This window comes from Notothenia rossii (genome assembly GCF_949606895.1).
Source record: "Notothenia rossii genome assembly, chromosome: 3".
NCBI classification, from domain to species: domain Eukaryota; kingdom Metazoa; phylum Chordata; class Actinopteri; order Perciformes; family Nototheniidae; genus Notothenia; species Notothenia rossii.
Window position 1 is genome coordinate 23116074 of NC_136901.1, and position 16366 is coordinate 23132439.

The 16366-nt window shown below is 42.2% G+C and overlaps 1 protein-coding gene across 10 annotated transcripts in view; it reads right to left on the reverse strand.

The window, feature by feature from the left end:
• nrxn2b (neurexin 2b) overlaps positions 1–16366 on the reverse strand; it is a 667491-nt gene that overhangs the window by 37796 nt on the left and 613329 nt on the right. For all 10 annotated transcript variants that reach the window (XM_079668270.1, XM_079668273.1, XM_079668275.1 and 7 more), the window contains one exon: positions 15778–15949. In XM_079668270.1, coding sequence (XP_079524396.1) covers positions 15778–15949 — 172 coding nt within the window. The remainder of the gene's footprint in view (positions 1–15777; positions 15950–16366) is intronic.

A 16366-nucleotide genomic window follows, 5' to 3' on the forward strand; every position in this document is an offset into this window, starting at 1 on the left:
CTGGGGCAATGTCAAAGGCTTAATGAGGATGTATTGTCTTTGTCAAATGGCAATCTTCAAAGATCATAGGCTATGCAAGCAAAGTCATGCCAAATAATGGGGTCAGGAATCCTCAGGGGTCCTCGAGGCGGGACAACGTTCAGTGGAGTTCCCAGAATACAAGCAATAAAAGCCTTTATCGTCATTACTTTAAAAAACTGAATTGAATAACATGTTTTTGTAACTTACTACATGTAGGGAGATACAATTACACCCTAAGAGCTCTATGCAGGGTTCAGAACCGAAAAGCCAAGCTATGCAGGATTCCTAAATAACATCTTTTTATTTTTGACCCTGTTACATTTAGCCACGGTTAGCTTAAATGAGCTAAATATGTAACTGCAGATTCAGTAACAAACTGTAGCTGGGATTGGGCCCTAAACCAAGAGAGCCTTTTGGATGATGAAGTCGTCTGAAGAGAGACAGAGTTTGGGTCTAAAGTCTCAACAGACGAGCTCTTAAGTGTGTATCTTGCTAGTAACTAGCGTACTTTTGTTTTGCTCCCCCCACTGCTCTGTGTTGCTGCAGTGATCTAAAATAGACCACCTCTCACTTCTGCAGTACCTACTTCCACTCCCCAGGGGTCTCTCTACCCACGCCTGCCTGCGCAATTCTATCTCACACAGGCTGAGAAGGAGTGTGTATATACTGGTGTATGAACAGTTGTTTTCCTGGGGAAGCACACTGTGAAAAACATTATATGATTAAAGCAGAAAATTTAATGAATGATAGGTGGCAGATGGACGGAGAAGCATGTAGAAGGCAAACATGTATGCAAAGAGTCAGTTCCAAAGTATTATATGACTCAGTGTCATTCATATGCTGTACCTGTAGATCATGTGGGCGAGAACATACAATCAGGTACAGGAAATTACCGATTGTTTGTGGATGTTTTCATAGTTCTATAATAAATAGTTGCCAGTAATGCTCCTCAAAAAAACTACCGCAATTAACCCCACAGGGAGTATGCATAATCTTACATCCATTTAAAAAGACAATTCCCAGTAGATTCTAGTGACTAAAAGCCATCCGCGGACGCAGCAAACTGTTCTGAGAACTGTATAGCAGCATGTTAGTGTGACCAATGACATGCATGCGTTCACACCGCACTTAAGATTAGCCAGGTACTGCCCTGCCTTTTGGAAAACACTGCAGCATCCACTGAAGAAGAGAAGGAGAGGCAGAAGCTGCTGGTAGCACAAAGGACAGGCAGCGATGGAGTGGGGGGGGGGGGGGGGTTGTTGAGAAAAGGCAATGGAAATAATAACAGAGTGAAGGGAAAATAGTGGGAGGCAGCAGTCCTTAGTGAGATGAATCAATGCTGCATGTTCTCCTACTGCCGTATCCACGAGCTCATCCTCAAATCTGACTACACCTCCTTCTTCTTACATTCTTGTGTGAATCACACCGAGGCAGTCACTTTCAGTAATCTCATGTAGGATCCATTTGATCAACCGAGTAACAGTGGATGATCAGATGTCATTCTCCCTCTAGTGGCAGTGGTTGAGCACTGCACTCAGTCAGGATGGTTTCCCCCTCCTCTCCCGCTGTGCATCCTTGCAGCATGTTCCTTTTGATTTGCTTCCATCACTCTTCCCTTAATCCCTTTCCCTTATTTAATACTCACTTCTTAATTCCTTCTTGATTCTTTCCTTTTTCTTGCCTCATTGTCCTTCCCTTTTTCTCAAACAATCATTCATCCACACTTAGTTCCATCCTTTTTCTTACCCTCCGTCCATTTTCATTTCCTCCTCACTAATTCCTTCTATGCCTCATTCTCTCCTTACACCTTCACTACTTCTTTTTGTCTCTCAAATCCCTCTTTTCCATGATGGCTTCTTTCTTCCTCCACATTCCTCCACATTCTCTCATAGCTCAACCAATCCCCTGAACAATCTCCCCTCCTGTTTTTTTTTATTTCCCTTCACCCAAAGTCCTTCCATACTTATTTCTTCCTCCCACATTTCCCTCACTTGCCCCCTGTAATCCTCCTTTTGTTTTGTTCACCTCCACTCCCTTTTATCCCTCTATCCTTCTTCATTGCCTGGTAACAGAGTGAGTTTATTACTAGGGGATTAAATGTGGTACATTGTGTGACACTGCAATTCATTACTACACACACCAGGGGGGGGGGGGGGTACAGTAGTATGCAAACGTGTGTGTATTCTTTGTCTGGAAAACAATAGTGAGTGACAACATCCTCATCAACAACCAAAGAAGGAATCACCAAACAATGATTTAGTGCAGCTACTCAAAACAAAAAGATGGACAAGGGGAAGACAAGTCGTTAAGTGTTGGAAACCATGGAGAGCATAATGTGCTGTGATGAAAGAAAGTGGCGTAGAGCCATGAGAAACTAATCCCACAAAGGTTCTGTTGGACTCTTGATGTTTGTGTCATCCACACCGCGCTGTCAGATAATCTAAATTCCTCCTTGTCCTGCTTGTTTGCAACTGTTTGCGCTAGGATCCTTAGAGAAATAGTCATTCTGAGTGAACCAGTCAAACTTTTTCCCTCTCGCTCTCCTCCCCTCCATCTGAAGCCGGCTCTGCAGGAGAATGGGCGGAAGGATTAAAGAGCTGGGCCCTTGTATTGTCCCTCGCCACCATTATCAGACTCCTTCCACTCCCAAGACTATAACATTTGCTCCATGTTAAAGACTGCGTAACAATGCTATCTCACCTGGCACTCAAGGAAAACTGATATACAAGAGAGAAAAATGAACTAGCCAATCAAACAGTGGAACCTAACTGTTGAGGTATATGATCTTATCCAATGTCCCAATTAGAATAATCGACGGTATGTTTATATGCAAAAATAAACATTCGACTGAATGCCCACATAAAATCACTTTTCAAAAAGAAAAATTCTGAACAGCTGTATAATGTTTTCTGTAGTTCTTGATGACTTTGTGAATTCTGAGAAAACAAACCCTGTTGATGTTGCAATGTCATCGCTTAAGATTAAACACTACAATGAAAAAGCCTACATTAGAATCTTGAGGTGTTGGATTTTAAGAAATAGGCCAGTCAGGGAAAGAAAGTTGAAAGATGTTATTGATGCCATCATTGGAAATGTAGGATTCTAGTTTTTTGTAGCATTTTTGTAACATATTATGGGCTGAAAGGCAGGATATGTTTGCCACTTTGAGAATGTACTGTAATGATTTGCTTCATGGAGGCTGCTGGATGAGAACGAAAACATCAGTGGCTGCTCCATACCTGTTTACAATATTCATGTATGTTTGGCCAGCCAACATGCCTGCGGCTCTGGACCCTATAAGCCACCCCCCCCACACACACTGGTGGTATCTCCGTTCTGGAAGCCAGACACCTTTCTGTCCTCCTCCTGCTCCCCATGCTTGGCACCTTTGGCAGGGGCGGATTAACAGCCATGGTGGGACCCTTCCTGGGTGGGTATCACAGCTGCTGTGCTAGGGGCAGGGCAAGGGCATGCTGATTGACTGGTACCTCAGGGAGCCACAGAGCAGGGTGGAGGGCGGCTGAGAGACTGTGACGTGCTCCGAGTGTAGAGTGTCTGTCTCCATGTCTGTCTGGAGAGCCGGATCCTAGCGTGCTGATAATCCTGCATATGAATCACACGCTGTTCTTCCTCGCTCCCTGTCTCCTTCTGTATCAGGACATGTGTGAGCGTCTGTGTTCGTACACGTGAGTGTGTGTGGAGACTCTCCAAGGAGCTAACTGTATATCATGTAGCTCTGTAGGCAGCCAGATGCCCTTGTACAGGACACCCACATCGGAAATCCATCCACAAGAGGGGAGATTACATTGGAGACGATTGGCCACCGGCCATCCCGCTCTCCCTATCTCTCTCTATCAGGCTAGCCTCATTCTGTTTTTCATTAGGTAACTTTAGATGGATTGCTCTCATATCTACGGTATGTTTTGGAACAGATGGGGATAATTCACCACTGCCCTATGCACTGCAACCCTGTGCTACTAAATGCATCCCTGCACAAATGATCATCTTATCAAGTCTTTTTTTTAAATAGTTAATTAAGTCCAACTTGAAAAACTCAGATTTCTAATAAAGATATTTAAACCTGTTCCAGTCCATTTATAGGGTTCCAGTTACATGACAGAATAAGACACACGGCTGCACCCAAGTCAAAAAAATAAGACATGAACCTTGTTTAAAAGAACGTGTGCACAGCCATATTTGCTTTACTACAATAAGGCTCAAGGGGATCAAAATGGATCAAATGTGCAAAAAAAGATGTAATGTTTTGCAACTCAAGCCAAAAATGGCAGGCAAGTTGTGTTTCTTCATGGGAAATGCGTGGGAAAAGAAAGTGATTTACCTACCCACTATGTTTCTTTGTTGCAAACATCAACCGCCGCTCGTGTCGGCGTGCATTTGAAACAAATGATATATTTTAACTACCTGCTCATCTTTTATCTGTGCAGCAGTTATCAACCCAATGCGCTCTTTTCTTTTTATAACATCCCCTCTCTCCTCGTTTCAGCGGGATCCTCAGCACCTTTCATCTCGGCCATGGTGGATTAGTGCGAGGGTGGCTGCCGGAGTGAGCCATGGAAAGCCCCCCTACTCGTGGAAATCAAAGTTGTCACTTTGCTAAGCAATCTTTTCCCTCTCCTGCTCCACGCTACTTAGCTGTGTCTCCCTCTCTCTCTCTCTCTCTCTCTCTCACTCTCGCAGTCAGCCCGTAGCCACAGGCCAATAATTGGTGATACCTTCCAACTGTGCGAGATCCAATCAGAAGGAGTCGCAGAGCACCGGAGGCCCAATAAGAACCCACGCAATGAGGGGGAACTGTCATCAGTGACATGTGCCTGAGCTGCCTGACGTCAATTAACTACCGCTGACTTTTTGATATAATTTCCTCGATAAAATTATGAGTTAAATACAAATGAAAAAAATATGACACATATCAGATATTGGTTGAATCAGTTTGATGGCCCATGGGGACAACCATGTTCAGTTTGTTCCCCATTGGGGGACTTTAAATACTAGATAAATAATGTATATGTTAAATGTTTGCTTTAATTTAGCCAATATCGATTTAAAATACTACTTCATGGTTCGAGCTGAGCCAATAGACAGTCATTCTGTATTGCCTTTCTATTTTCGAATCCTTCACTTAAGTAACTCAATTAAAGATAGTAGTTGCTCGAAATAATTAGATATGAGGCAGTATTTTCATATACACAAGTTATACTGTATACATAGCTAAAACAAAGGTAGGCCTTAGTGTATCCACAGAAGAATAATTATATAGAATGTAATTTTATTATCTGCTTCCACCATCTCAAATGTGAAGATTTAATACTTTAATATTGTTTTGAACTTGATGTTTGGCCCTGATAGATTCATTTAAACATATTATAACATGTACATAGATTTAAACCAACCTGCCTTGTGCTGATGCAGTAGTGCATGTTGAAGATAAAAGGTAAATGAGCCTAGCTGAGAGGCACTGCTCATAAAAAATAAGAAAGTACAGATAGTTCTCGAGGCCAAACTTTGCATCACCCCGCATACTCAGCTACCATCAAAGTTACGGGGGGATGCTTTGATTATTCTCGCTCTGAGGTCTAAATAGTGAAGTGAGGTCTAAATAGTGAAGTGCAATCTAGTCCATGCTCAGCTAAAGTCCATATGCCTCCTGTCATCATCCGACTGTCTTGTCTTGAGTGCAGCCCTCTCCCGTCCTAAACCTGCAGCTTTCCCCTATTCCTATCATTTTAACTGGCACCACTGAGTGCTTGCTGTAGCCAAAAGGGAAGCAGACCTCCGCCACAAGACTGTCTCTGTATTTTCCTTGCCTATTCACAATTGGTTTTCTCTCTCTCTGAGTGTGGAGGTCGCAAAGACAACGATGGATATTTAGAGACAGTGGAGACATGATAAAAAGGGCTAGGAAGAGCTGCCGAGAGCTTTGTTGACCCATTTTCTTTTAGACCCTTTATTCAAGGACTTAGAACATCTTAACAGCTCAGTGGGAGCTGGAGCTGACCTTGCTGGCACAACGAGAGAGTGCACCTCTCTTCTCTCTCTCTAATGGTCAGCCTTCACCCTTAACACATCCCCGTAAACCCAACAGAATGAAAACAGGGATGACAGTAGCCCCATTTTTGTACAGTGTGTTTCTTTCCCTGTCCTTGATTTATGATCAGTGTAAGTGTAGAGACAGTTTACTCAATATAAACAGTGTCATGTCTCAGAAAGTCATTTTGTTAGCAAGTAGCTGTAGCGGTAGTTATGAAATTATTACTGGTTGTGTGCATTTCTACAGTGTGTTTGTGTGTACCGTACTGTACGGGGTGAATGTAATCTTGCCTACTGTGATGCAATCCAATTTGTGAAGTGCTTATTATTCAGTAACATACAAAGCCCCATCCATCACAGCAGTGACAGCAGCTAGCTTCCAGCACACACGGGATCTGCTCTCCTCTTTTGTTTTCACTCCTCTCTTTCTCTATCTCTCCCTCCCCCCATTCATCTTCTCCTTCGCTCCATCATTTCGCAGCACTGCATTCCAAGCACTTTTTCTGTAGGGTGCTATTACGTTTCTTCTACTCTTTCTTCGACCCCTGCATCCACGCATTACCACTCCCCCCCCTCCACTTCCACTTTCTAGTTCTACTCCACAGCAGCCCAGCCTGGAACCAAAGCAAAGAGATGGCATTATGGTAGAGCCTGTAAATATTAGCAAGTGAGCAAGAATCCTTAAGTGCCGAAGAAAGATGGGGCACTCTGAGTCGTAATACCACGGTTGCGAGGCATCCAAATATGGCAATCACAGCCAATACCCTGCGATGCTGAAAATAAAACTATGGTTGTGAAAAGCATAATGATTATGTAAAGCTCAGGGGGCATCGCAATGAAGTCAAAATGCCAAGTGTGGTGTAAACCCTGAGGAAATGGATGGATTTTACCAAGAAGCTCCCTTCTTTACACTGTTATTATCTGCTGCGGTGATGAGATGGAGAGGAAGTGTGAAATAGAGCAGAGACACATCAATGCAATCAGGAAACAACAGCCCCATACACACACATAGGGACATACCATACTCTCAAACAAAGGTATAGACACCAATGAAAGCTCTTGTCTCCTACTTTGATTCTTAAGGAGGCTGTAGCTGCTCAAAGACAAGCTTTTTTCGTTATGAGAGGGGGATTATTGATTTAGGAGACCCCCAATCACTAAATCTGACCTCCCCTCTGAGTGTCTGAACATCCTGAGCATTTTGGTGGCTAACAGCCTAAAAGATAAAATAAGATAAGATGTACTTTATAAATTCCAATTTGGGAAGCAGCATAAAAAAATAGGCAAGAGAAAAATATAAAAGGATTTGAATAATAAGATGTTTTAAAGATACAAATACTGATAATTTTTTGTTGATATTGCTACTGTAGTACTTAAACATTGAATATAGATGAACAACATATTTCTGACTCTCTGTGCTGCACTAAACGTTATGCTGCAGATACATTCATGAAAAATAACCATATAAGCATTTATTGTTGATGTTATGGATTCCTAAGTCCGATAAATAAATTAACGAACTCAACCACTGGTCACATTATATCCGGTACCTCCCTCACAGCAGATGACCTTTAAACAAAGGGAATCAGAAGTGATACAATCAACAGGGTTCCAGCAGGTTTCATCAACTCAAATTTAAGACTTTTTAAGACCTTTTTAAGACCACTTTGAATATAATTTAAGACCTATTTCACGACAAGAAAGTATAAAGGAAAATTGCTATGAAAGAAGAAATACGTCCCATAAATACTTTCAAAGTAAATATATTCACGTTCAACATAAGAACGATGACTGAACATAACAGCATAACAGTACACAGAACTGTGTTCGCCAAAAAACAGAAAAAAAGAACTGCCTAACCGTGAAAGTGTGTGTGTGTGTGTGTGTGTGTGTGTGTGTGTGTGTGTGTGTGTGTGTGTGTGTGTGTGCATGTATGTGTGTGTGTATGTCTCTGTCTAGAGCAGGGGTGCCCTACTTTTAAAGTTGCCAGCCTGCCGAGATCTACCAGTCCAATTAGAGAGTCGTAGCAATTACTGACAGCCTACTACCGGGTAAATACACACTTCTACTTGTATAAAACTGACCTTCGTACGATGAATAGGCTACTTCATAAAATACTGCAGATCCTTTATCTTACCTCTTTCTAATCTACACACATACAAGTATTTAACTGAAGTTAAACAACAGTGTTGTTGATACATAGTTGGAGTTTATTCACACGTCACATACTACAGTGGGTAATGTTTTCAAGAAACATTGAACAGTGCTGCCACACATGACACAGGGAAAAAAGAAAACACTCTGAACCCTTTCTTTGCCATTATTTAAAAATAGTGTTGCTACAAAAGTATAAATTAGGCTTACTAATAAGACAACTCAGATCTGAAGCTACACAGGAATCTGCTGCCAAAGTGCAATAAAAAAGACAAAATTAATAGAATCAAACCCTTTTTTTGTTGCATTTTAGTAGAGTATAAAAATAAATTCCTTTAAAATAGGATGCAAGCAACACTAGTTTCTTAACCTGAATTGATAATAGACTATAATCAATTTAAACAGAACAGATCTTAATGTTTGCATTCTTATACTGTTTTGTACAATAATTAAAATGAATAAGTTCCAACAAACTAAAACTTATAGCTGATTAATAACGGTATCTAACTGAGTTTTTATTATATCAAAAACCTGTTGAAATGCTACTGTTATTTTTACTGTCCCCCAAAGCGCGTCGCCAGCCTCCAGGAGAAGCTTCTTTCACAACTTCGCCGTCTTTGAAAGACTTCATGTGTTTCGCAAGAACGTGACTGACACGATAAGATGTCCATTTTGTAATTCAAAAAGAAATGGGAGTCTACAGAATGCACAATAAACAAATCCAGAATAGGCGGCAGAGTGTGACACTGTGATTGGTCTAAATGTGGACGAATCACAACAGACACATGCATTTATTTGACGTAGCCTGCGATTTTTTTTTTTTTAGTTACTATCTGACATCACATACATCGTAGCATAAAAGTTCACAGTTTATTTATAATTAACAAAATAAAATATATATATATTTTTTTATAAATAATAAAAAACGTGTTTATTGGGGGAGGGCAGGAATGTCAAATGGGAGGGCCTGGCCCTCCCTGGCCCTCCCACAGCGCCGGGCATGTCCTAAATTACCCTTCTTCGGTAAAGCCACGCTCGCCTTGCAGATGAGACAGATGGACTTTGAATTGGAATAGATAAAAAAATAATCATCCTTCCACTCGGAGTGAAAATTATATATTTTGGGCTTTTTTGCTTCTGCCATACTTGCGGTCTCCTGTTGACACGGACAACGTCAGCGAACTAGTTTGGACTGCCCACCAGCCCCGCCCCGACACATGGGGTCACGCCGGCCAATTACAAAGCTTTGATGCGTTCAAGTGCATTATTCTGGCACAGGAAGATTATGTTATAGGACATTAACGATAAAACAGAATATTGTTGTTCTATTTTTAGACACATCTCGCGATCGACTGGGAATCTCCCCGCGATCGATCGACTGGTTGGGCACCCCTGGTGTAGAGCTATCTTCTGAGCTCCGCTCCCTTGGCTACAATATTTCATCGTTGCTGTTGTACGAGTGGTGTTTAGCTACAGTATTTAGCGTCCACAGCACCTCCACTTTTAGGGTTGACGTAGACCCAAATGTCGCCTGGAGGCAGTAGTCGCGTTAACCGAATATTTTCCGTCTGTGACGATTTTTTTTTAACAATGACGGAAAGATCTGAAAGCAGTCTGTCATTTTGCCAGATTAGAACAAACTCGGAACAGCGCAAAAGTTTCCCCGCAGCGAGGCTCCGGTGTTATGCCGTGTTATGCATGCCCTCAGTGGCGTAACAAGGTTATGATTGGCTCCGGTGCAAATATTGTTTTGGGGGCACCCTGAAAACTTTAAACACCCATATGAAAAAGATCGGTTTACATTTTAATAATCAAATAAGTATGTGAACCAGTAGCATGGCGTGGGTAAAAAATGAGGGGAAGCCAATAATACGTCCTTTCTTTTGGGTCGGTGGTGTGGTGGTCAATGTAATAACGTAACCAGATGAGTAATTACAGCACCCAGTATCATTTTACACACATTTGTATCATACAGATGCAGGACTTACACATGCCTGTTATCTAACCGACAGGTCCGAACGCACTTTCCAGTTGAAACTCTAATAAGCATTAATTGACAAACTAAATCAGGAGACCTTTAACGTTTTACGTCCGATTCGCTCCTTTTTTCCTCGCTTTCCACAGCTCCAGTTTGGGCATTGGCCTGTCATCAGATTTTATTTGTTGTTGCTGCTGTAGCGGAAGTTTAGTACAATTATCTTTGATTAAATACTCCAAATCTCCACCCTCCATAATTGCACTTGCTTCAGTTGCTTGCCACTTTCTAACGGCGGTGAGAGTGGTGAAGTGGCGCTATCTATCTTCTATCAATTAGATTTATGATTAGAAAATTATAAAAGTAGAGTAGACATGTGGATATCAGGCTGAACAAAACGTGCATTTATCAAACAGGTTCGTTTTCCACTGACCTTATTTTGAGCTATTTTCCAAAACCCTGTGGATAAATCCCATTGCTTTTTGTCGAGGGAAACCGAGCGCAGCTTACTTCCGGGTTTTAGGACCCGTCACAGCAACACTAAATTGATGCGATTTGATTGGATTGTGAGGCAAGGGAAGCCAGCCGCCTCCAGCTTCCCTTGGCATGGCCCTGACCAGTTACAGGTTGGCAGGGGCATGACGTGAGCCTTGTCTGATTGGTCAGTCCCTCCATTTTTTTTCACCAAGGGAAGCCAATTTTGGCTGGCCCCCTCTCGCAATAGAGAGTGCAATCTACTGTTTCACCATAACACCTAGAGGGGCGCTGTTTCACTCTTTGTAAAATACTCAATGAGAATGGGGGAGAGACGGGCCGGCAGAATAATTACCGAAACTAAACGAAGTGTTTTTATTTATTTATAAAAATTATAACTACAATCCGAAAAAACAGGGGAAGCCTTGCTTCCCTTGGCCTCCAGGAGAAAACGCCACTGATGTGAACATAACCAATAACCTACCATAGCCAATACAAAATAAATGTATTTTATTTTGTTGTTCATTTATATCTTATTTTACCTAGTTAACATTTAATTATTCATGCATTTTTTTTAATATCTCCAGTTTTAAACGATATTTTTGGTTTACTCTCCTATAGTATACATTGGAATGATTTCAAACCTGATGTTATTTATCCAAATAATTATAAAGAAGTGCCTTGGAAATATTTGTTTACATAAATTGTGACCAAACCGTTTGAGACCCACTGAGATAACTTAGACTAACAACCAACCTTAAGGCCCAGATACACCAGCCTGAAATCGGCAGTAAATGGGAGTCGGGCCGAACATGAGCGTGGGCACGCCCTATTCGGAGTGGTGTGCGCCGCACCGTCGGTTTTTTTCTGCCGACCTGACGCTGACGCCTTTTCTTGCAGATTTAACGTCGGGAACACCACCGGAAGTCGGACAAATCACTTACAGCGCCCATCGTACAGGGCAAATGAAAAGTGGAACCGGGGTGAAAAGGGTGTTACCTTGACTTAATTATCAATGTTGTTACATCAAGGCTGAAAATTAGGATGAGCCAAACAGTCAAAAATGTTTTTCCCCCTCCCAGAGCTGCCAGCTCTGCGCCCCCCCCCCCCAGATCTGGCGCCCTATGCCAAAAACCGGCCCTGCATGAAAGGGAGCAAGGTCATTAGACAGACAAATTACAAATTAATTTAGGTTGCTCGGTTACTTTGAAGACTGCGTGAACTGGTCAATGCCATTGGGGCCCCAATGCATGGGCCCGATAGTTACTCCACCGAATGCCCTCGAAAAAGGAAATGATATCGTTTCCAAACCGTACTTTGCCGTACAAATCAGGGAGTTTTTGCTTTACGCTGTGCGCGCTCCAGCGAGGTGTATGCATATCTCGACGGGCATGCATAACACCGGCGCAACGGTTCACGAGCGTGCTCTCGCTAGTTGTTAGTTGCTAGGTTAGCTGGGTGTTCTTCGATAAGGGGCCCGGGGGGATACAAAGTTAGAAACCCCCCAAACCCCTCAGAACTAAGCTCCGTACTATGGGAGACCAGGCCTTCTGCTCGGCTGCCCCCAGTCTGTGGAACGCTCTCCCCGACCACATGAGAGCACCACAGACCGTGGAGGCCTTTAAAAAAGGCCTCAAAACCCATCTGTTCAATAGAGCCTTTCCCTAGACCTCTTATTTATTTATTACCCCCCTTTTATTTATTTTTATTTGTATTGTTTGTTTTTATTGCTTTTTATTAATTTTACCGTGTTGTGTAATGTTTTTATACTGTTCATGCTCACTGCTTGTAGCACTTCGGGATTTGAAGTCAAATATGAAGTGCTTTATAAATGAAACCCATTATTATTATTATTATTATTATTATTATTATTATTATTATTATTATTATTATTATTATTATTATTATTAGTGATTACTGGTTCCATGTTGATTTAGTTCAATACAAATTGTTGGGGGGAACTGAAAGGCTCTTACCGTACTGGTTACTTTGCAGCCCGGACATTTCCCCCAAAACACATTTAGACGCGATCGCAACAAAGAAGTACCTTTGAAATCCGGTCATTTTTAAGACCTTTCAAATTTTTATGATCATATTTAAGACTTTTTAAGGCCTTAAATTCTGATTATCAAATGTAAGACTTTTTAGGACCCCGCGGGAATCAGGAATTAATGTCCGTATGGCACTCCTGCTAACATCTGCCTTTTTATCTGTGGCCAGGTTGAAGTGCTCAGGGTGACGCAGAGATGTTTTTATTGAGCCAGTCTGCCATTTTGGGAATGCTGGAGACGGGGAGGGCCAACAACAGTTGCTACGGCACCCAGAGGGGACACCTGACACAGCTGGTTAGCTGGCTGGGTGCTCCTCTGACACTTTTGGTCTGCTCTCTATCCATCAAATGCATACATGCCCACACATGGACACACATGAAACAAGACTGACACACAATGTGAGATGCACAGGGAAAATAAAAACACACTCCCTGAGGACTAAAAACATCACTTTGTGTGACATCAGGAGACGTGTTGCTTTGCCGCAGAATTTGCCCGACCCAAGACGACCATGTTTGCTGTCAACATCCTGTCTCCCCAAGACATCACATCGCTATGGCCGTCTGTTTATATGCCAGCAGCTGGTGAGCCAAGGCCAATACGCAATGTAAGCACTTCCCAATCTACACCCTAATGACACAGTGTGTAAATATGTGTGAGAAAAACCATAAAGAAAGATACTGTCACTATCGTTCTTTGGCTATGTGACAGATTTTCTTCCTTTTTTATCCCTTAAGGAATTTTTACATTTCTAAGGCTATTGTGTACGTGAGGATGAATCTCAGTGTTACTCTGTATAGACAGCATATTAGACAGGGTTCAAAGCCGCAACAGCATCCCTAAGAGACTGCCTCATGTGGGTCACAACAGTCTCTTTTGGGAGGGAGATTTCACAGGAAACTGCTTTTTCAAATTTGGCACCTGTATCACTTAACACAATTTCCCATTGGAGGCATCTTTCATGATAACTTGTTATATTTTCTTCTTATTCCGGCTACATAGACATTTTAGAATGCAGTGTTCCACTGGGATAGGGTAGTGGAGATATTTTACAATACAAAAATCAAGAAAACAAAGTAGTTCTGAATGTGTCGTGAGTATTGAGTATTTTGTACCATTTAGAGAATCAGAAAATGTGCTCAATCTGGGTCACAGGAACTTCAACAAGGGACCTCTCCTTTTTCTTTCTCCTCTCTACAAAATATTACCTCACCTTCTTTACACACCTCTTGTCTCAGTTAGGAAGCTGCCACCCTCTTCAAACAATCTCTCACTTTTCCCCCTACGTATTCCTCCGCCCTTTTGTGCCTGAGCTTCATGCGAGATTTTGCTTTCCTAATGCGTAACATCTCTGTTTCCCCAGGACGCCGCCCTTCCAGATGATGACTGGAACCTTCAAAGCATGTGCCGGAGCCCTTCAAAGCGGGCGCCCCAAAAATAGTTAAGATTGTATCTAGCTCACATAAATGAATCAAAGCTATTCTACACACCAAAGTACCCCCGTTTCCTTCTCCCATTTCCTTTCCTCAGTCCCCATAACCTCCTAAAAACTTCAGACGTGCCCCAGCCCCTCGGCAGACAAACACAAAACGCAACAAACAACAACAAAATAACAACTCTTCAATTCTTGATCAAGCAGAGGAAAAGGAAATAAATGTTTGACAAAGACAACAGCGGCAAGGAGGGCGGAAGGAAAGTGGAATAAAAGGAATACGATATGGGCTGTGCATTACTGTTTATTGATGAAAGAAAACACATTTGGATGATGACATTCACTTGCCGTTGTTAACAGGCTGCTTCGCTGTTCTTTCCTGAGTGGTGAGAGCTTTTGTTAGTGTAAGGCTCCTCTCTGGAGCGTGTGCTGTTGCGAAAAGGGCTGCATTTCCATCATAATAACAACTGAAAAGAGTAAACTGTCACAAGGCACTTCCTTTTCTGGCTTTGATGCATGCCCCTTGGTCTGGCCTCGCTGTGCCGACGAATGAGCAAGAGAATACACTTCTCTCAATGCCAAAACAAAGCCTCCAAATATAGGATCACTGCTGTGACAGAGAATGTCACAGTCCCATTGCTCTTTATGTCAACTACAGTAAATATCATGGCCGCATTAGCCCAATTCTTCCTGCTGTTTGAAACAATTAGGATACAAAGACAGTGTTTTTTGATAATGCAGGTGGACCTCATCATGGATTGCGATTGTTCAGCCGGACAGCATCAATGTAGAAAACTGATGGGCTAAATTTAAATGATTAATGCACCAGAGCTTCAAGGCTTTGACAAACGTCTATTTCAGTATGCAGGTTAGACACTGGACTGGTGTTTACCAAGAATGCAAAATGTCTTCCTTTGAACAACCATGAACGAAGCTAACGGAACCCAATGGAGAGAGAAATGAACTGAGAGCTTCTGCAAAAACAAAATCCTCATAATTCAGGCTGTAATAGAATACCATGATTTCAGTTAAATAACAAGTCAGGGAAAAAGCACACTCAGCCGTGACTCATGGAGTGTTTTGACCTCCTTTTAAGTCTGTATGTGTAATAATGTTGCGTCTGGATCTGAGGCCTGACTTTTAAACACCTCTGCATGCTTTCCCAACATCGAGTGTCCTTTTTCTGTATCCTGCATAAAAGCCGTGTTCAACAGCCATGCCTAGCTGGCAGATTCACATGGTGCTGGACTTGATTCAATACTGGCCGCACAATGCCAGGAGTTACAATGGCAGACTCACTGCAGAGCTGGACGCTATGCGATGGGAGATTGTTTGCCTGGGGGGCTGCTTGGCTCTTCCTGCCTTTCAGACCAGAACCTGTAATTACCTAAAATAAGGCAGGCATGGTCTAAATATGAATGTCTTGATAAATAAACCAGGGCTCTCACAGATTGTTCTATGAAAATCACTTTTAGTGGTACATGGGAGACTGAAATCATGAATAATGTGTATTTCCTGAAGCTCACTTCTCTCTCCACTGTGTTACCAATTTGATCTACAAATTCATTACTTTGAAGGTTCAAATTCAACACAGATTGTTCCCAAACTACCCCTGCTCCTACCTGAAGGGAAACGTTCGATGACCGGCTGGTTGTCCACCTGTAGCGTGGCATTACCACCACTCCGTGTGAATCGCACCACGTGGTATTTGCCGTCGCTCACCATCACTGCGCTCTCCTCGATGATTATGTCGTCTGTTCCCACGTTGAAGATCACGCCGATCTTTCCCCGTTCCTATAGACAGAAGATGATGGAGAACATTATGAGGAGATTGCAAAAACAACTGGTCGCATGTGGAAAAAGATATCCTTTTAAATATCCCCTAACGTGGTACTTAAAACTTTAACCACATTTTTCATTTGTGCTTATCAAATAGAATTGCCTCCATAACTAACACAATTAACAATTGAATTTGCTCCATTCTTTTCTAATCTCTCGTCCCAACACCCTGGTTCAAAAGTAGCATGGTCATCAGGTCAACATCACTTTGGCTGATGACTTCATCCATGTTTGGTGCTAAATGACGAATGATAGAATGCTCACACGATAAAGGGATTTCACCTGCTGAACACGACATTGCTAGCATTGTCATTGTGAGCATATCAGCATGCTTGCGTTTAGCTTCAAACACTGCTGTGCCTAAGTATGCAG